The sequence below is a fragment of the Ciconia boyciana genome, chromosome 3 (genome assembly GCF_034638445.1).
Source record: "Ciconia boyciana chromosome 3, ASM3463844v1, whole genome shotgun sequence".
Classification (NCBI taxonomy): Eukaryota; Metazoa; Chordata; class Aves; order Ciconiiformes; family Ciconiidae; genus Ciconia; species Ciconia boyciana.
Window position 1 is genome coordinate 103,247,969 of NC_132936.1, and position 22,391 is coordinate 103,270,359.

At 39.0% G+C, this 22,391-nt stretch overlaps 2 protein-coding genes across 2 annotated transcripts in view; both read right to left on the reverse strand.

The window, feature by feature from the left end:
* Positions 1 to 6,318, reverse strand: part of NEK2 (NIMA related kinase 2) — a 43,774-nt gene extending 37,456 nt beyond the window's left edge. Inside the window, exon 1 of the mRNA XM_072856882.1 lies at positions 6,235 to 6,318. The gene's annotated coding sequence lies outside the window, so the exon portion shown is untranslated. The remainder of the gene's footprint in view (positions 1 to 6,234) is intronic.
* LPGAT1 (lysophosphatidylglycerol acyltransferase 1) overlaps positions 874 to 22,391 on the reverse strand; it is a 67,466-nt gene continuing 45,948 nt past the window's right edge. The window contains exons 7-9 of the mRNA XM_072856883.1: positions 20,580 to 20,706; positions 10,624 to 10,730; positions 874 to 6,339 (exon numbers count right to left, since the gene is read on the reverse strand). Coding sequence (XP_072712984.1) covers positions 6,188 to 6,339; positions 10,624 to 10,730; positions 20,580 to 20,706 — 386 coding nt within the window. The 3' untranslated portion in view covers positions 874 to 6,187. The remainder of the gene's footprint in view (positions 6,340 to 10,623; positions 10,731 to 20,579; positions 20,707 to 22,391) is intronic.

The following is a 22,391-nucleotide window of genomic DNA, read 5'->3' on the forward strand; positions in this document are numbered from 1 at the left end:
TTCTTCCAGCTCTGCCCATTACTCTGCAACTTCTGTTAAGAGAAGCCACCCATTTATGATCAGCTAGGAAGTTATGTACTCACTCTGCGTGCCCCACGGGCTAAGCGTGCTATTTTATAGCATATTCGAAGCTCACAGCAGCTCTCGGAGAGGCAGGGAGAGACAGAGGGAGAGAAACACTGGAACTGGAACCTAACCGCAGCAATTCCCCTGGGCCTGAGCTAACCTGCAGCAAGCCTTTCAGTATATTTCACAGGGTGCGTTTTGGTTTGGTTTTTTTTTTTTTTAAATCAACAAGACATGTTTCTTTGTAAACCAGAGTGTGCACACATGACATCCACATACCTTTATTTGTTGCCTCAGTTGAAATTAATGATCTTTAAAAATGCAGAGCATCCTTTCAGAAAACCTGTGACAGTTACCAGAAGAGTAAAACCACAAGATAGAGTCCTGAGAGATAAAAATTTATTTATATCTGATCAGCATGTCATGATATGGTCACAACTCATACAGCTGACATTCTCATAGCCAAAAGAGGGATTTTTTTTCTTTTTAAAAATACATTTTTCTTTCCAGCAGGAAGGATTTTTTTTAAAACAAACATTTCATACTAGGCAGGAATTAAAAACAATGGCTTTTTCAATATGACAACATGGCTGGTAAGCACTGGATCCCCCACCAGTGTCTTATATTCAGATTTCAAGTTTTCCCTCCCACTTTCTCCCTCCCTTCCCCGATTCCCCCCACCCCTCCCAGAAAAACACCACACAGAAAAACAAGACAAAGCCCAGAAGGGAAACAAAGAGGTAGACATAACTACAACCATGGCGCTGTTCTGAAACTGTGCAAGATGTCTTACTATGCTCCAAGGAGTTCCTTTTTCCTTTGTTGTACGTTGCAGTATTACGCACCAGCAGTTAACACGAAAGGCGACGCGGAGCTCAGAGCTATCGTTAGCAAGAGATGCCAGGGCCACAGAATGAACGGCGCTGTTCCACTCGATACTGCTTTGCCTAGCTGAAGTTGTTTAAAAACAGACCACTCTGTTAAAAAATACACGTGTCTACAAAATGATTACACCCTTGCTCGCAAAAAGGTTGGATTCACATCTTTCTAGGATGGTGCCAATCCAGGCTCGATGGGGGCCCAGGTTCTGCTCTCGGTGTGCCCTCAACTCTCAGAAACTTCAAGGGGAATCATTGCTACGCAGTGACCTGCGGAGAAACTCTGCAGCTTGAGTGCCGGCAAAGTTTCCAGCGGGTGCTGGAGTGAGCGAGGGCTGCAGAAGCTGCTTTCCCCCCTCCTCCCTACTGCTCCACTCCGCCCCTTACCACTTCTGGCATAGAAACATTTCTCTCTGCATCCTTCCCGATGAGAGCTCTAATAAGCAACGTTATCTACTGCAAGTTAACACTGCAGCTGTAGAGTGAACCAAAGCATTATTTTGCTATTTGTTGTGTTTATGGTAACCACAACAGAGATTGTGTAGCCACTGGATATAAGCACAATAAACACAACCAAAGAAAATAATCTCATCTATTAAGGATTAGAAACACATGAAATAATCTTGGGGGGAAAAAAATCAACTTTATTCTTGCCACACACACACAAAAAAATAATGGAAAAAGACACCTAATAATCTCTGTAGAGAAACGCTGCTTCTTGTATGTGTCTACATTTTGAAAGACATCTTGGCTGCTGGAAAGATTTGATAAAAAATCCAATGAAATAAATTCAATAAAATAATTCCGAACATGACCAGCCCTTTGCAAAATCACTGAGAGTCACTACAGGCTTCTGCATCCATTTTATCATACAAAAGAAAAATGCAGGTAACACAGGAAGGAAGGAGAAAATTGGAGGTGAAAATAACTGGTATCAAGAAAACTAATTTTTATCATACGAAATGAACACCATTGTAGCGTAGTTTTAAGGAACTAACTCACTTTAATAGGACAGTTCAGTGTATAGCAACTTCATTATCCAATGATAAAATAAAAGGTTTAACTTTAAAATGCATAGAATCCTTTTAAAGACTTCTTTTGTATCACACCCAGGTAGTCTACAGTTTTTACAGAAAAAATAAAGCTGCTCAGAAGCGTTCATAATGTATGCAGACATTTAAACCAGAGTATGGTTTCAATTTTGCTCTTCCAATTGTTCTTTTTTTAAAAAAGTGTAAAAACTATCAAGTATGCAATTTTGCAAAATAACCCTTTATTTCATATGGCTCCATTATTTCCAAACAATACAGTACCCCAGATGTGTAATTATTTTATGTGATTGTATCAGATCACCACAAAATCTCCAGCTGACTATTGAGAGAATGCACCCAACCCCGGTCTCATGATTTGGAAATCCCAGTTTTAAGTACCTTTGGTCCCAAAATTTTATGTCAAGGCAAAGTGGAGCAGTTGAATCCTGTCACACACAGTGATCGGTATCCACATTATCTTGTGAAAAAAGTTAACAGCACTTTATGGCAGCGTCAGACAGAAAAGAACCAGTTACATCATTTGCAAAACAAGTGAATAATGAACAGTACCACAGTGATCACTGTATTTTTACTGCAGTAAGATGCATCTTATTTTTGATGCTGGGGGTGGAGGAGGGAGAAGGAAGCTTTTAATTTTCCAGTAAGCACAGTAAATTGAAATCTTGCTTTTGGAAATCCAATGAGAGCAACTTAAAAAAAAAAAAATCCCTCCTGCAAGAGACATCATTGTTGAAAAGCTTGATAGAACCATACATAAAATACCACAGAACCTGTAAGGAAGGCGCACTCACCAAAGGGCACTGAAGAAAACACTGCTCGTTGTGAATGGGCAGATACTCTTCCTGTAATGGGATTCGAAGAGCAGTAATGCTAAACCACTAGGACTTGCATCGTTTCAATTGTAACAACTTGTTTATGAACAATTAAACATAGAAACATACAGATGTTTTGTGTGCAACCCTGGCAGAGAACCATCTTTATTCACAATACACTTAAATTCCTATGTTCTCACTTCTGTGTGCAACAGCTTTCAGTTAGCATTTTTTTCTGTATTTTTTTCGTGCTGTATCACTTCATATGCTCTTCCATTATATTTCTCCTAGTATAAATTCAAAGTTATAATTATTAACCATTTTGTGATCAACCGTATGGTTCATTAACATCATTTTCTATCAAACGCATTTTGAACTCTTCAGAAGAGGAAGCCCATGGATGGCACAGCAAAATGCCCACTACAGCTGTAATGCCGGCCAACTGCCAGAAGGTAGAACCGAACTGCACCCAACAGGAATTTATGTTTTACAACCTAGCCTGCTAAGCTCCAAACAGTCTTGACCAGCATGGTATTTTTAGCACAGAATTTCCTACATATTGTATGCTTTTTATGTTTTTCCATTAATAGAAAAACTTATTTTATCCAATTTATTCTCTTTCATGAAGCAGCATCCAAGTTCGTGCTGGGAGGGTACTTCAGAGCTTCTTAACAACTGTTTCATTCCACTGTCTTCTACACCAACTCGGCCATAAGGAGACATAACATCAGGTGCTCTTCACATTTTCCAGTGCAGGCAGGAAAGAAGCCTAAGGCCTAATACTATTTACTCACCCTACCAAAACAACAATCAGTGCTTGAAAACAAATGTCTCGCAATAGTAAGAACTACGGAGGAACAAACTGAGACTGAACAGGACCAGATAAATCAAATGATTACCTGAAACATTATTGCGCATTACTAATTTCTTTAGGCAGCATGTGAACACCCACTATTGACTGCAATACACTGGAAAAAAAAAATATACTGCATTTGAAAAAAACAGTATGCTCCGACATGGAGTTCACAGGGTCTATAAAGAACAACCTCCTGGTGCGCGTTACTGCTGTGCAATCTGCTTATATAAACTTCCCTTTTTATATCACTCCAGTCTGTCCTAGCTCAAAATAAAACCAGCTGTACTATGGGCATCTCTGTGGTTCTGATCAAACCACCTGGTGGACAGAAACGAGTAACTTGCCATCTGCATTTTGCAGTTTTGAGAGTCCGTTTACGCCCACGTGCAGCAGACATAATCACTTACATGGTAACGGCGCTGGGCTGTCCCAACTCCCTCCTGTAAAATGGCAGATTAAATACATTCATTCCATCAGCTGCACTTTAGCAAGAGCAACAGGAAAAAAAAAAAATGCTCCCAAGGCTGCCTCCCTTTCAGGGCATACCTCTTTTTAAATGGATTTTACATTACACCAGAATTCAGGTGTGTGACTGGGTGTAAAGAGATGGGATTTAGAAACAGTATCTTACCTAAAATATTAAGCTGTAGGCAACCACCGTCCTTTGCCTCCCAGCTGCAGTGGTTCTTTTAAGTCAACGAGGGGATTCATAGTTCAGGGGAACTTACTATGCTGTATCATTTTGCAACCATCCCACTGAGCTACCTTAGGATAACACTACTGCTTTTGGGGGGACAGGGGTGGCATATTTGACTAGGTATTTTTCCATTAAGTCAGGGAAATTGGCATTGCCTCATTTTTGGTATGCTCTCAGCTCCCCCCACAAAGGGAACACTGGCTAGGGTTTGTATTCTGCACACAACCCACTGTGATTCGTGTAGCAGGAGAGGGAGAGAGAAGGGGGATCGATATTGCTAACTGAGAGCCAAAACTACTGAGGGCTTACTTTGTTCTCAGTAAAATTACTCTGTAAAAGGCAGCATGCCAACATCTGAAGTTCTGGCTATCCTGCTTGTATTTAGGGAGATTAGTTTTATTTTAGGAACAGCGCTCTCAAATCTGTGTATAATCACATAAACATGATGCCAACTAGACCTGCCAGAAGTAAGACTGTACATCATAGACATCCTTTCAAAAGTATCCTATGTCACACATCTGAAAGTGCCTTCTGTTCCAGTTTGCCTTTAAATTCAACTCATCCTTTTTCCAGTAAGATTTTAGCACCGTGGTGAGCTAATTAATACTGCCCTCCATGTAGTTATTCAGAGTATTTCCCATACTTTTTTTTTTTTGCAGTAGTATCTTCCTATAGATTTATGATAGCAATTATACCTATTTTTTCTTTTTAAGAAACTAGTTTTTCTTCTATTACTCCTTAGCAAAACATTAAGATGGTTGGCATTGAATTATTTAAACTCTCCCACAAGTATATTTAGCGCTGTTGCAACTAGCGGGGAGAAAAAGGCCTCTATAAACCACTCAAAAGGTCACCTTGGTTGGACTGCAGTATACAAAATACAAAGGTGGCAAAAAATCACCAGCAGCACCAGCAGACCTTCAGGAACAGCTAGAATTGCTCTGGCTCACAGTGCGTGACAAAACTTTCCCTTATTCCCTAAGTTTTATGTCTTTCCTTCACTGTATTTTCACCTTTAAAAGTGCATTTTGAAAACTGATAACGATCGTTGAGATGCATTCTGAACAAAAAGGGAAAATAAACCAAGTGACTTTATATTTTCCAAGTTTCCTCATAATACGAGATACTGGTAGCACACGGAATTCAGAGAGCTGATGGTAAGACCACAGCAGGGATGGGCTGATTCATCAAATGTGGATAGCTTTTAGTCACACTATGATGCTGCAATGCTTTTCTGAGGACTGATTCCTCACAAAACACACCTGACGCTGGATCTTATTTGGGTCTTGGTTTTAGATCAATGTGTCTAATACAACAACCGCTGACTGCGTAGCCGCAAAGATACCGCCACCAGCTCTGTCGAGTATCTTTGACTCCAGCACAATGAGTTGCAATAAAGTACAAGTTTGTGCAAATGAGGAATCTCTACCACACCAATGCTGTACAGACTACTGAAGAGACAAGTTGCTGAATTTTCTGAGCTCTAACTACAATGCCAAGAAATACTTGTGGTGACAGAGCTTTCTTGTCACAGACATTCTTCTACGGTGGTTGTACGATTGCACCTTTTGTCCAAATGCTGTATTTGCTTAAGTGTGGGTGAGAGTATACATTTTTAAAAATACAGACAATTCTTAAAATAATACATCATCAGGTCACTATGTTACTGATCTTCACTTTTAGTGGAGTTTAAAATTTCCCCAAGGAGAGGTAAGAGTCCGTCCAGTATTTTCCTTTACTCTTGAATATTCACATTTGCACATACAACATGATATTCATTTGCAAGAGCCTGGATTCCCATTGTGTCCTCAGGTCCCATTCCACTTTTAAAATAGACAATGATAAAAATACTGAAAGATGCAGTACCACATACCGCCTGACAAAAATGCAAGTGATTGTATGCCGACTAGCCACAGGTTACTGAGGGTCATCTCCCGAGAAATAGCTTTTGTTTGACCCTGCAGTGGAGGAAAAGCTCCTAAAATAGAAAAGAAAACACATTTAATGCTTCTGCAGCAGGAACGATAGCCTTAATGCACAATTCTTTACCGTTGCTGTTTGTCCCAGCAACAGTGCCCACAAACAATTAATTGGTTACTTCTGTATTATGCTGGTAAACTTTCAAAAGATTCTCCGGCATTAACAGTTATCTTCAAGACAATTAAAAAACCTCCCTTTTCTTTATTATTATGAACAATTTTCATTTCATCCGGATATCAACTTAAGCTTTAAGCATAAACTGCAAAGCATTCCTTAAAAGCAGCCATCCTCAACCTTTGCAGGGAGATCTGACTGTCAACTAAGTTTTCTGTGTTATTTTTGAAGTTATGTTAATGTCCATGTGATCACATTGAATGGACTCCATACTAGACTTTACAGCTGCTTGGTAATGATTTTGTATACTGTGAAGAAGCAATACACATACACTCTCAAGGTTCCCCTTGAATATATATATGTACATACACACACGCACTTTTTTTTTGTAAACAATAGTTTCCATATGTTGTTTGAACGTTCATTGGCCAATCAGTCATACAGACTAAGGAAGCATTGTAATTTGCTATTCAGTTTTGCAGAAGGACTTTTTGGAAACATCTGTTTAGATGAGAAAGACTGGCAGGAGACACAGCTGACACGATGAAAAAAAATCATTTTTCCCTATTTTGACCTTTTCTGACTTACAACACTAAATTACTTCTGTCTGAATTCATCAGAGCTTTATGATCATAAGCAAATTGTTGGCATATATTTATGTCAGCGTATTAAATAATTTGCATTAGATTTTACCGAGATGCACAAAAGCCTAGATGATATGAACCACTTTGTTGTTGTTGTTAACCCTGAACAGTGGATATAACAACTCTAAATATACCAGAGAAGATGATGTACTTGTTGCAGCATTATGGAGTCACAACTACTCATAGAAGAACAAGAGATGAATGATTCAGAGAGTAAAGATATAGCTGTGTCAATTCTGAATCTCAGAAACCACACAATTTGGGCAATTAGATACCATCAGCAACTTATCTCTATGCTTCACATTTGCAATCAAGCATTTAAGACAAAGATTTTCTTCCTGTATGAATGCTCTTAAATAATAATAATTAAAAAAAACTAAAAACCCCCCACCAAACCCTAAAAAAACCCTTGATGAGTCCCGTCCTCCTCTCACTGATACGTATTTTCACACATGGGCAGATTTGCCACACCATTTATTCCCCAGTAATTCTCACTGCTAAGCTTTTTGCCCACTGTATGCTACATTTGTTCTTCCATGGCCCATTTGTTTTCCTGTACCAACACTGACCTTTGGTTTAAATAACTTTCCTTTTTCCTTGGTATTGATAGCAACTGTCTCTTCCCCCTCCTCCTCTCCAAAGGCAACTTGTATCTTACAGAGAAAACGATCCTTCACTCTCCTAGCTGAGACAAGCCAGGCACTTTTAGTTGTCCTTCACAGAAACGACTCCTCCTTCCCCTTAATCATCTTAGCACCTATTATCTGTCCCTCTTCCTGGTTCAATTCATATTTCTTGAACAGGGATGACAGACCTGTATACAGAATTTCCAGATGAGGTTCAGATTTGGTACAATGAAGAGTATTTCTGTAGCACTGGTGAAAACCCTCTCCTGTTGCCCTGTAGGATGACATTGCTTACTTTTTTAGTTACATCACACCAGTTGGCTTACGATCAGAGTGAATAAGGAGCATGATGACTTCAGTGTAAAATTACTCATTTCCAACTGATAAGCTCCTAGTTTATAGGGTTTTTTTAATTAGTCTCCAAGTGCTTTTGTCCTGCTAAATGTAATCTCATTTGTGTTACTGCAGTGTTCAAGGTTATCCTGCTGAAAAGACTTCAGAGAAACCATGAACTTGCCAATACAAGCTTTCCACTAGCTGCTAAAATAGGAGTCTTTGTGTTGCTTGTACCTACAGATATTAACTGTAAACGGTTTTAATTTTATAGATGAAATGTGTAAGATGCACCCGTAAGAAAGTATGGGACCATTTCATATTCAAATTTTAGGCAGATACTTTTTTTGTTTAACTTTAATGGATATGGAGAAAGCCTGTAATATTAGACCTCTTAAAGTTCGTAACGCTTAGGAATACAGCGAAAAGGAAAAAGGTGTTTTAGGCTTTCTTTCTTCCTCTTCCCAAATAAAAATATGCCAAAAGAATGTATTCCTACCGATGACATTGTCAATACAAACTTTTAAAGTTTCATATAGCATTAAATATTACTCCAGCTTTACAAAGTAAGCTTTATGAACTGAGACAAGTGCCTAAGCAATGTGTATTTAAACAAAACAAAACAAATCAAAATGCCGAAACAGCCCTAAGTCTTCAAACCACACCAACTTGAGACAATGTAACATGTCAATACAAAGCTAGCTCTTGAGCAGCTTCAAGCATTCCCCTCACATTAGGCCTCAGGACTTTTCCAGGGGGTTTCCAAAAACTGTAACAGCACTTTTGCAGTAAGCCAACAAAAGCAATGCAAGCAAGTTCTCAACTGGCATAAATGGTAGTAACTTTAAATTATGCTAATTTATGCCTAATAAGGTCCTATGTCATAGCATTTACATTTAAAACACGTCTTATTAATTCATACTGATTACACTGGCAAATTATAACCAATTATCCTACTTTGGAAGTGCATTTCAATGAATAAATCTGATTATATTCATTATACTCTCTGAAATTCTGGTCTACTTAGATTTTTTTGGGTATGACTTATTTTAATGGTATTTGTGAAATAACGTCTCAACAGCAAGAATTCCTTACCTCCTATTGACTACACTTGTAGTTTTAAACAGATTCACAAACTTATTTGTCTAATAAAGTCCAATATATGCTTTTGGATGCAATTTATATAGCAGGGTCTGACTTTTGCCATCAACGATGGATGAGTGACAGCAGTATTTCATAAAGCAAAGTACAGGTCTTGTTAAAGAACTCTATTAATCTTTTTAGGCACTGATAAATTAAGCACTCAAAACCGAATTAAAGCAGTCTTTGCAATAAATAATCTAATAGAAGTAGTGTCTTTGTTTAACAGTCACTCTGGAATATTAAACTCAGTTGATTCAAGACACTGAATATTTCCCCCCCCCCTCAAGAACTATGCTACTTGCTAATGAAGAGATTATTTTTCTTCAGAGACAAGCTGCATTATTTCATCTGGAGTCTTCTTACTCAGTCTATGTTTGATAAACTTCCTTTCCTGTATGTCTAAATAAAACTATTTTTTCCCTCTCTGGATTTTCTTTTTTTTTTTTTTTATTTTGATGAATTCCTCTGTTTTGTATTCTGAACACACACACACACACCCCTGCTGGAGAGCAGATGACATACTTCTGTATCAACTGGATGGAAAAAAAAAGAGCCTTGAGGAAACACTTCTCCAGCTATAGTTTCAAAGTATTTACCTCGTATTTTGAATCACATGCTTGCCAGCATCCCCTCAGTAATGTTATTAATGCCCTAAGTTTATTTAGATTCCTCTGATCCATGAACACTGAAAGCATATTATGACAGAAGTCATCCTCAGTACCTTGCAGCAAGGAGGCCGGTACTCAGAGCACAGGGCTGCAGATCAAGACTCCAGAGACTTTATGCTCTGGACTTCTGGCAGATCCTTCCAATCACAGCATCTTTCTGTTTAGCTTAACAGGAAACAGAAGAGGACTATGGTTTTGGATTAGACCTGCAGACTACTTAGATCAGTTTTCTCTGACAGTACAAGTGCCGGAGGAACATGCTAAATAGCCGCACTAAGCAGACAAAACAACCTGCCTTACATAAGAGTCTGATTTAATCCCTTTTAGTCAAGAACTTGCTCATTTTAAACCCTGAAGGTTTTATATCCCCTCCAAACTTAACATATGCTCTGAATACTTTTACTATGCATGTAAGCATTCACTACCTCTTTGAATCTTGCTAAATTATTCCAACTCAATGAAATCCTGTGACAGCAAGTTTCACGGCCGAACTATGTTATCGCAGAAAAGAGGATTTCCTTAGATCTGTTTTGCATGTGCCAGCTTCCAAACACTACCCTATTCTAATGTTACCCAGGTAATTTACCTTTCCTAGATAATTTATCATCGTACTTTTTTTGCCACATAAAAAGTATTGATAATTATATCTATTGTGTCTGTGTGAAGAACGTATACGCCTTCTTAAACCCTTTTGAGATCCTTGTAAGAAAAGACATTAACAAAGCCCAATTCTCTTTGCTAGATATCAACCTACCTGTTTCGTAGAAATGTGTCAAGAGATCCTCCTTTTCAATGAATCGTTGATAGAGCCAGTGTGTAAGAGCTTCAGGCTCTGCAGGTACATCTTTAACTGGAAAAATCCTACCAAAGAAACACACATAATTAAACCTAGGAAGTGCATTCTGTATGTGAAGAACAAAACTCTTCCCTTCTGCCCCAGCCCACCCCAAAACACAGAGAACAAGAGTTTGGTATAAATCTAACTGCGTGGTTCATTCTCTCTCCAATTCACAGATCACATAGGTATCAAGGATACTCCAGGTTACCAGCCAGATGCACACAGAAGACATAGGCATTATTAGCTTCTATCAAATGTTGTGCTACAGCATTTGATAAAAGCTACTAAGTTGCTGGGTTTTTTTAAAATAGAATACCACCACGCTGTATTACTATCCTTAAAAAAATACAAACCAAGAAGCTATGAAGTTCATGCACTGAAACCGAAAGAAATAAAAGACTGAGAAGGTTCATCCACAGTTTTGAAGAAACAGTTCTTCAACAGGCAGAAGCTACGTAACAACATCACTAAGTACCAATAGCTCTCCTGTATCCCAGAAAACGAGTCCTCTGTGCTTTTCAAAGGATGCCAGCATCTTTGTCTGAAATTTCTAAGGCAGGTTTTACACTGAAAACTGACCATGTGAGTAAGTGTACTCAAACATTGCTGCTCTATTTTAAACACCCCAATGGAAGAGTTACCAATGTTTTGGTACTTATACACTGAATACTAGGTCTACTTAGAAAATGAGATATCCAGGGCAGAATTCACTGAGATACATACATACAGAAATCCCCAAATAACCCACCATACCTCACTGGATTTTTTCAAAATAGAATTTCAAGTCTTACAGTAATTGTGAAATCTCCTCAGCAGACCCTAAGTGCCTTTTGACACATACAAGAACTTACGTATCTGCTGTGTTTCACTGGGAGGCCAATGCAGAAGAGATTTGTGCATAAGGCTAGCCTGAAAAATTCATACTCTGAAATGTAAGACCTTTACTGTAGGTTTCTCTTTTCAGGTGAGCTCTCATTTACCCTGTCATCTATGCCATGCTTCTGTTTTCATTAGTGGATTTTTCATGTCTTTTTAAACAGTCTTGATTGATTATACTGAAAAGAATTTGAAATAACACCACAATCATGTGGGAAGTGTCTGAACAGATATGGGAATGTCAGACTACAGAAATAAGACACGTCTGAGGAGTGCTTTTGTTGCTGTTACTGCTTTCAACATCTTTGCCTGCTTTGTTGCCAAGTCCTTTGTATCTCCTCCTTTCAGTTTGGTGCATGGAAAAACAATCTAAAAGTGGAGGAGAAAAGCAGCAAAGCATTGCTCTAATGAGCAAATTAAAAATAATGGTGCTTCGGTGTATAGAGATAACTTCAATATAAGGAGATGAACAATTTTGTTTTCCAACTATGGCATGAACATGAACTCAGATATTTCTGTAGCCTTTGTGGCAATTCTGCCTACGTCCTTCTCACACTGCAGAGTTCTCTGTGCTCTAGTAAAGCCAGTCTGTCTCAGTAACCAGAAATTAGCAACTGTTATCTCAGGTAAAATACAGTTTGAAGAAACGTCTTTAGCCGAAGACAAATATTATGAAATAGTTGGTGGTCCAGTAAATAGTTCAAGTCCTCAGCGTGCATATTAAGAACAATGACAAAGACAGGTAATAAAGAACTACTTTATCTTGAAGCCCAGACGTTGTACAGCAGGTTAGGATTAAACCACATAGAGGCAAGTAAAAAAACACACCCACAGAGAAAAGGACCATTTTTGTTGAGGGTATAACACTAAGAAAGACTTACTCTCTGTCCCCAAACACAACCGAGTTGCCAAGCACTATTTTTACTCTCTTCCGCCTATCTGCTGTGAAGAGATAAAGGGACTCAGCAATGGAATATTGTGTTTCACAGTATATTTCTGAAGGACAGATGCTTGCTTACGCAAGTTTGAAGATGGTTCAGAACTAACAGAACGCGTGTGTGGGCTCAGGACAGAAGTCTCATATTACCTGGCTTTATAACACAGTTTCCATTGTAAGCTGCAGATATTCTTCACCTCCACTTTCACTTCTCAGTTACCTAATGGGTAACAACTCTACAGCTCAATAACCTAGTTAAGCTTGGTATTTTTCCAAGAATGTACCTACTAGTCTGAAAACATTATCACAAGAGCTTACAAGATACTCATTAGAAACAATTTATGAGCTGGCACTTTAATGGAGTAGCAAAGTAGCCTAAGTGATACCAATATTGTGAGAGACTAATGGAACGCAGCACACCACCTTCCTGCTTGAATCCATCCAGGCTCTTGTATGAATCAATACAGTTACCAGAATACTTGAATCTCTGGATATAAACTCGGCCTCTTAGAAGTTTAAGAAGCAATCACCATTACACCCATTTTGAATGAATATTAATGCAGAGTGGAAAACAACTGGTTTTCCAATAACGCTACACTAGCTGCCACAATTTAGCAATGCTAAGCACTAGTGTATTTAGAAGCATTTTCAAACATATTTTTAGATTATCCAGAGTTATTTTTACAAGCAGAACATTTGTACTAATGACTGAGCTAAATTAGAGATGAAATGTTTAAAAAATAAAATCCTTAAAACTCTGGAACAAACCCTTCCTGAACTAGGTAAGGTGAAGCTGACCTCCCTCCCCCCCATATTTATACTAAACATACTGCCACTATCATCATTCTCTGCCCATCAGAGGGCTCCTTTAGCATCTGTGTTTTAAAAGAACACCCTCTTTAAGGAGACTGGGTTCAGGAAAGGTAACTGAGAAAGTCTAATGTTACAAAACTCTCTACACAGACGACCCAAAACAACAGCAGAAAACCATTGCTCTAACTGGAGCAGGGTCACTCCCAAAGGCTGCGAGATCTGCCAGGTCTACTGTTAAAAGAAGGAAATAGTTTCTTCTTTTCAATGAGGTATTTAAACAGTTGTCAATGTGGTCACAGCATGAGCATCATCTTGGCTCTACCCCACCTTTGGGTATCCAGCGTCAGGAATGCCACTAAAAGCGAACAGTTTGCTGATCTCATCAGGAAAATAAAATGTTATCACCACATAGAACCGTCCTGACAAGGAACAAGGTCAACATGTAATATCTGAAGCTTCTAGATTCTCTTGGGCACTTGAATCTTTCTAGCTTTTTGAGAAAACTAACCTCACATTGCATGAGGAGTGTCTTTGTTCCTGATGTGGCAAACAAGGAATTTAATAGCACTGGATAAGACAACTTGACCAGAAAATTCAAGCAGAATGGAAATACCGCCTTCTTTCATTTCTCATCAAGGCAACAGCTACTTTGCTATCATCACCGGGAGGTGGGGAGGGGGCAGTGCCCCCTTCAGTAAAAGCAGTGCCACCACAGGCTGCATCCTGAGAAGTTGAAAGTGGGGGTGAAGTAAAGACATACTCCGATGGGAGTCTGCAAAGCTGTCTCAGTAACGAAGCAGTATCTTCTAGCTGGAGGTTACCTATCTATAGCTGCGAGGTGACCACAGACGTGGGACACTCCACGTAGCTGACCGAGGGACGGCAACTTTCTTAAACCACTACACAAATGTGTTTCTATGTCCCAAACCAGAATATATTAGCATAAATGACAGTCCAGGAAAGAAGAAAGGATTTTAAAAAAAGGAGATGTAACTGTCAAAGACGTGTTGGCATACATAAGAAATTGTGGAGACTTACCTACTGACAGGCCATTTCTCAAACAACCCCAATTAATTTTCGGACATACGGCATTTTCAGAAACATTTAATCTCTTTTAAATGGTCCTTATTGGAGAAACAACCTCTAATTCTGTATGAAAATTCTAAAGTTCATAGATACCATCTTTAAGTACTAATTGCCATTCATCATCTGTCCTACCCTGAATTAAAAGTTCTTTATTACCCTTGCGCCTTCTAAATCATATTATATACTGTTTCAATGACTCTTTAAATAAACCCAGCACGATGGAGGTCGTTGGTAGATCTCAGGCACGACCGAAAATAAGTTCCTCGTGTAAAAAAAGCATATTAAAATATATTGCCAAACTGGATGCCCTTCACAGACATTTCTGCAAAACTCATTCAGCAACCACAACGTATTCCATCTTATTTATAGCTAGGAGTCTAGTTTATTTCAATAAATCTGTATCAATGTAGACGCAAAAAAAAGAACTTCCTCAGTAGCTGAAAGCTTGTTTCAACAGCAGCACAGTACAAAAACTGGTACGAGAAAGAAAGGTGACATAGTGCTCATCTGCATTATGGCACAAAGATAGCTGAGTTAGCTGGAAATACCGTGGTACTTTCATGCAGCATAAATGCAGCTATCCTCTGCGGCGGAGGTAACTACGGCTGGCTCTGACTTCAGGGCCTCTACACCACAACTGCTATCACACAGCGCAAACATGGGAGATGGTTGTACAAGGGCATGACCCAGCAGGAAGCTAATGTAAAAAACCCCAACCCCACGCCATTCTTGACTGAGGGGAAGCTAAGCATCAAACAAACTTCATACCCAGGGTTTTTTCAATTTTTAACTCTTGGGTTTTGACAACAGAACTGCAGCACATGGATAATCTTACTATTAGAGAAACTTGGAGACCAGCTGAGAAACACCAAGTCAGTTAGACTAAAGAAGTGACTGGTGTAAGAAGAAAATAAATAATCCTGAAACTCAACTCACTGTGGAGAAATGGTGGGAGCTGAGAATAGTAGCCAGTATGCAGTCTTGCTACACAGACACCAAACCACTCAGATTATTTCTGCTGAGTGTAACCGCAGTGAATCTGGATTTGTGGTCAACGCACGTCACAAAATGACCCAAGCTAAAGCTTAACCATTTGGAGAAGAGAAAACAAACCTTTCCAACAAACTCATTAAAAGGCAGGTTTCACAGTGATGCCTCTAGTTGGAGATGCCTTGCACCTTTTCCAGTGCTTTTTTTTTTGGTGCTTACTGCTTTAACAGATGGGTTGAAAGTTCCCCAAAAAATTCCAGTGCCATTTGACCTGGAAAAAGTTAATTAGATATTTTCCTTGAGTATTATGTTTCAGAGAGCAAACCTAGTTTTTCAGCACTTTCCAATGAGTTTTGAGACAAGCCTGTCAGGGTCAAAAAATTATTTGATAGTTAAAAGGATAAGTTCTCACACCTCTGTGTTTTGAAGAATCTGAAATTTGGCAATCGTCCTTTTTTCTAGGGAAGTGTCTTTTGACATTCTGAGGAAAATCAGGCCACAGCTTAGCCTAATTATGAACCTCTGAAAAACATGCCATTTGTACAGAAAATTGAAGTCTGAAAAGCAAGGTTCAACTCATTATCAAAATGGAGCTTTCAAACAAAAAAAGATTACTGGATTAAACTGAGCCTTCTCTGCCATTTCCATCAGCTAGAAAAGCATCTAAAAATTAAAACATAAGGCTGCTTGCTGTGTCCTCTACACTCCTCTGTTGCTCCCTAAGTAGGATGAAAAAGAAATAATCCTGAAAAAAGGACAGGCTATGAGAAAAGGAAAACACCAGATTTGAAAGATCGTAAGGCAGAAAGAGACAGGTTGTGACCAAGGGGAACAGAAGAAAGGACTCACTGAGTGACCAGAACAAAAGAGGCTCTGCAGTCTCCTCTGCTCCAGTTCGAGTAGCACAGAAAATGTTGCTTTTTTCCCCCACTGCTGTCATACATCAGTTCCTCACTCTGGACTACTCTAAAAGGGAAAAAGCATGTTTAAATCCCGATTCTCCTTTCATACAGTAGAGATGGCATCTGGTCAAAACTATACTTTACTTTTTCCAAAGGGGCTTTTTTTTTTTGGTAATTTTTTTTTTTGGCTATAACTCGGTTAAAAGAAATAAGAAACTAGTGCACTAGAGCACACAGACTCATGCAGAACTTTCTCTCTCCCCAGTTATTTAAAAATTACCCTTAAAATGTATTTCAAATGTAATCTCTCAAGACATTCCAAATTACAAACAATGAGCAAAATTTTTTTGCACTAAATGAAGGACAAGGGGGAAATAACAACAATCCAGACATACTCGATATACATTTCATGAAAATTTCAGAGGACATCTACGTCAAACGCAGAAAAATAGAAACACCTCTGACATTTGCCATCTTTGGAAGACATTTCTGACATTTCCATCTTTTCAAAGATGAAGTCCACTTTACCTTGGGTTTTCCTTTGTTAACTGAGTTTGTTTCAAAGAGTTAAAGAAATGCACCAACTTCACAAGGGACATCTCAGGGATCCACACAGCACAGGCCTTTTCAAACCTCAGTCACTGATTTAATCCTTGCCTACACCGTTAAGGACAAAAAGTAGTTAATACCCAATTGTTATCAAAATTAAGAACTACTGAGGAACCACCTCGAATCTGTGACCTGTGGAATAAGCGCTGGCATTCCCAGCTGAAATTCAGTTCCCAGCTGAATTTAAAGAAGTAGTTTAGGTTTCCCGGTCAAGCCATACAGCTACACAGGTCTGGTGTATCATCCTCCACACTGCGGCTTGACCAGCTCTCAGGGAGCAACACTGCACAGTAACCTCCCAGGACACTTTTCAGCACGTTAAAAGGTAGCTCTGCATTTCCAAACAGAAGTGCCAGGGACGAGAGGAAGGAGGTTGACATGGCAAGATCAGCTAGCTGGTCACAAAGTAGAGCTGTTTGTAGCATGCACTGTTTAACCAGCATAAAGGGTTTTGGTGTTTTTTCCAGAACTGCTCCCGATTAAGATCTGACACAGAAACAGGCTCAAGACATCACTGTATTTTCGGACAAGTGAGGACACTACCTAGGAGGCACAGACCCAAAGCTCCTGAGAGACAGCTTTCCACTGACCATACCCATAATCTCAAAAATAAGCTCTAAGAAATCAATGTCAGCCCACTGGGCTTCAATTATCCAGCTTCCCAATCCTGGAGAAGGTTCAATAAAGTGATAGCAGAGCTGTAAGGTTTTCTTTAACACGAGAAACCCTCCGGGAGAGAAGGGTTGTTCCCTACTCTTCCCTGTCTGCCTCCCCAGTTTCCCACGCACATACTCTGTCTTCACAGGTTTTCAGTGGTACCAACAACTCTGTTCAAATCATCAATACATGATTTAAAGTTGTCAAAACCCTGAAGGTGCCCATCACATTACAGCATTTTGCTAAAAAAAAATAACCCCTAATGAGTAAAGTCAGGTGATCTGGAAAAAAAATAATAAAAAAAATCAGTTGCTGTAATGATCTGAAGGGAATCCCACAGGAAAATTTCTGTATAAGCAACAGAAAAAGATGATGCAACATGAGTAAATTCATGTACACACACTGTTCAGTTGCTCTCTGCTAATCCGGCCATGGATAAATACATCCTTTATGTAAACCAGAAAAATATTTTTAAAGCCACACAAAAATATCTAAAAATAAATTTTATTGTCAAAAACACTGAAGGCAAAAATTCACCATATTCATTCCAAACTACAGCTCTAATGATGTTTTAGCTAGATGATACACTAAATCTGGAAAAAAGGATACAAAAGCGATATGACTTTTTTGGTACATAATTATTCTGGGTACTCAAATAGAAGAGTTGCAGAAGGACCTGACAATAGTTGAAGATGAAATTAAATACCAGTAAAGGCAAGGCAATGAACACTGGGGAAGGAAAAAGCACCAGCAGCTACGCATACACTGCCACAGCCTCTAAGATTAGCTATTCTTACGCTGGTAAGCAATCCTGAAATCACTGTGGGGAATGTCAGTCAACTCACAAACTCGTTATAGCAGAACTAGAAAAGGCGCAGACAAAAGTAACAAGATAATCAGGGAAAGGCTTTCATGTAAGGAGACACCAAATAGATGAAGACTCGTCGGGCTGGGAGGGGGACAGGGACAGCTAAGGGAGGATATGAGAAAGCTCTGTAAAATCACAGGCCACAGAGAGTGTCACAGAGGAATGATTGATCCACTACTGGCAGGACACGAGAAACAGGGTGCAGCCACTGAAGGCATCAGGAGGAGAACTTAACACAAGCAAAAAGGAAGTGGTCCTGGCTGCCACCCTCAAGAAGATTTACACGCTGCAGAAATTGTAGAAGTCTAAGTATAAGCAGTTTAAAAATAGTATTAGACAAGTTTGTGAAGGCCAGGTCCATCAGCACCTACCAAAAGAGCAATCCAGATGCGACGCCTGCTCAGAACATGTTACAGCCACCGCGTGTTTACGTGCAGATGGTGTGAGGACTGCCTTCCCCCGCCTGTGCTGCTACTGCCCGCTGTCAGAACCAGGGTACTTTGTTAAATGCATCTTTAAGAATTGCTACTCTGCATCCAACTAAAGCCCTTACAGTCCAGGGGACACATGCCTAATCTTGACGTGCCAATTTAAGAATCACCAGGACAGGAAAATTAGCCAAAGCTCAAGTTAAAACCAAGACACTCAGTTCTCATTTCAGAGGTACTACATCCAGCTCTCAGCCTGCAGAGACATGCCACTACCTTCGTTTCCATTTGGGGCATACTTCAAATGTTTTTAAAGGATCAGCCATAACAACTAGATGTTATTTTAAAAAAAAAAAAAAAAAAAAGAGAGAGAGGCTTGCCCCTGTCTAACCCAGTGATCCAGTGATTTAGACCCTCTGGAAGACAACAACAAACCTACAACCAACAATAAATAATTTCTAATATTTTTTCTTAGAATTTTAGTACTACAAGAACTGTAACATTCAAGTTCAATGCAAGGAAGGTTACATCATCTTTATGCTCGTGCTCAAAAATAGGTTTTGAATACACACATTTAGAAGCAGGAAGTTAAATCAACTTAAGATAACTTTCTCTCTTTTTTAAAGGAAGTATTTTTGGAAACACTCTTTAGTAAAATTCTAAATACATTCAACTTGCAATTATCCCAGAGACCTGAGAGAGTACTAAGGTGACCTGAATAAAGCACAATAGATATTATATCTTACATAAATCAGGGTGTAAGTATGTTCACCTTCAGAAAAACTTGAAGGCAGATTTCTATAAAAAGCAGGGACAGATTTAAACATGGCTGTGGAAAGGAGCTCCAGTGAGCAGCCTGTACTGTGCATCACACAACACTGACATAGCAGTGATGCTGGAGAAGGTCATTCCCAGTTAAACTGCCACCCAGGGGATCCACAAAAGGATATCTGAAAGCTTATTGTAAAAGTCTAAAAGCTCCCCAAATCAGCAAAAGGGAATTAAGACAAATAATGCAATTTTGGGATAAAATGCAATCAACTTATTTGGTATAGGAAGAGTGTTAAAATATTTCTGGAGATTTCAGACTTACAATTAACTGCAAACCAAAAGCAAAATGCAACTTCTCTCTCCATTAGTTTAGGTCTTGAGAGAAAGAACTGCTGAGGAGAAAAGTTTTAATAGCATCCCATCCTAGGTGTCAGTGAGATTTGCTACTACTTCCAGAGTGTTGCTCTGCTCAACTATTAAGAGTATGCTTTGAGTGAAAAAGCTGACATTTCTTTGTCAGAAAGTTAAATACAATATATAATAATCTCTCAGGAAACCTGTTATTTAATAAAACAGTGATTTTTAATTTGTTGTTGTTATTTAAAAAAAAAATAAAAATCAAGTCGGGTTTACCAGCACCTTGACATTAAACTGGAAAAGATGACCTAGCCATCAAATATATTCCCCATAACCATATTCAGCCACAGGACATTAATCAAAAACTTACATGTGCTAAGATATAGAATGGTTACTGAACGTTTCAAAAGAAAACGGTGTTGCGTTTAGATAATATGAGTTGCTCACCTGTGTGAGACGCACATAAAAAAGACATTGCTACTGATTTCCCATATCCTGAAACATGATATTACTAATTTGTGAATACTTGTTTTTTTAATATTTTAGTTCAATGTAAGAGTAGAAGGTTTATTTCCTACCTGTAATGTACATGTGTAACCGTTGGTTGTCGGTAGCCAAGAATCCAAGTTTGGATGTCTATAGGTTCACCTTTGGGATACGCAATGGTTGTATCTATCACCCACTGGAGGCCTTTTGATTTGCTCTCTAGGAAAAAAAGAAACATGACATTAAAAGTAATCAGAAAGTACATGTCACTCATTTGATAGCTATTCCATTTTTATATTACTTCATGAGGTATGAGGCACAAATAAAATAAGACAGCCAAAAATCAAATCGAGATTTCATTACAGAGCACAGAAATACTCTTACAAACTTCAGCCAAACCAAGATTTTACTTTCAGAGTTATTTCTGTTATTCTCACATACTGTAGTACACAGAATAGAACAAGTTCACTCACTGGGTATGAGTATAGTCACATAACACGTTGTCCCAAATGTTAGGTGCTTCCCCCCATTCACCAAAAGGAAAACTTCAAAAATAAAAATACAACTTTCTTGGTCTGCACTTTAAGCACATTTACAATTGGGCCTTTGTAAGAGCTCGCAGTTGCAGATCACTGATGAAGCAACAGCCATTGCAGATCCCTTTGGACAACTAGCCTCACTACTGGGTTAGGGCAAGTGGATAAAGGTAATTTATGTCAGACAACATAGTAGGATTTTCAAAGACAGTTTTAAAAAAAATCCTTCAAAGGTTCTTAAAAATCTGAGTTACGGGATAAAGAGGAAATACACCACTTCACGTATTAAAGACAAGAAAACAATGAATAGAAGATGGTCAGTTTTCACAAGGGAGAGGAGACGGCATCCACAAGGTCCCAGAAAGACCGATACCAGTACGTGTTTATATGCTGCTCAGCATACTTAGAAACTGAAAAAAGGATCAAAGGAGGTGAAAATATTTGCTATGAAGATTATTTAGGAGAGTCAAATTTAAATCTGAACATAGGTTACTACCAGCAATAGCCAAGGTCAGGTATCAACCTAGCCACGACCTCTCTCCGGCATGTCCTCAATTCACAGGTTTGCAGAAGAGGGAGAGCAGCAGATCTGGAAAGCAAACCAGGAAGGAGGGGCACATTGCCAAGATTAGTTTAGCTTGTCAATTTTATATCTATTCTGTGGGAACTGGAGCTGCCTTGTTCTGAGGTCATGTTATGTTCGGGCTAGTATAGTAATATGCTTACTTAATGCTTCATACACTAGTATAGTAATATGCTTACATCATACGCAGCAATATCTTAAAGCATTTTAAAAGTTGACTACTAAAAACAGCCACCTGTTGGCAGAAGCATGTAAGAGGTGTTAGGTCTTCATAAAAGTACAAGACTCTTCAAGTCTGCAGCTGAGATCACTATGAAAGAAATATGATAGAGGTTGACAAAAACACTGTTGGCATGAACAACATGCACAGGGATAGACTGTTCACCATCTTTCTCAATACAAGAATAGACATATTCAAAATGGAGCCAAGAGGAAAAGTTTTCAAAGCAAACAGAGAGAAACGATTCTTTGTGCAGAGGGGAGTAAAACTATGGGGAACCCCTTGCCACAGGATGTCAAGGATGCCGAGAATTGGGTTAAAGAGGAAATTGGCCAAGTACCTGGAAGAAATCTGTCAGAGGCTTAACTAAACAGGCAGAAACCCCCATCTGGCTTGAGAAACCTACCACACTGGAAACAGTCAGAAGCTAGGAGAGTATGCAGGAGAAGTATGATGCATGTTTGCTGTGTTCACTCTGATATCCACTTGGAGTCACAGACAAGATGTTGGGCTAGACAGATGTTTGGTCTTGCCTAGAATCGCCACTCAAATTTTACAGAAGAGC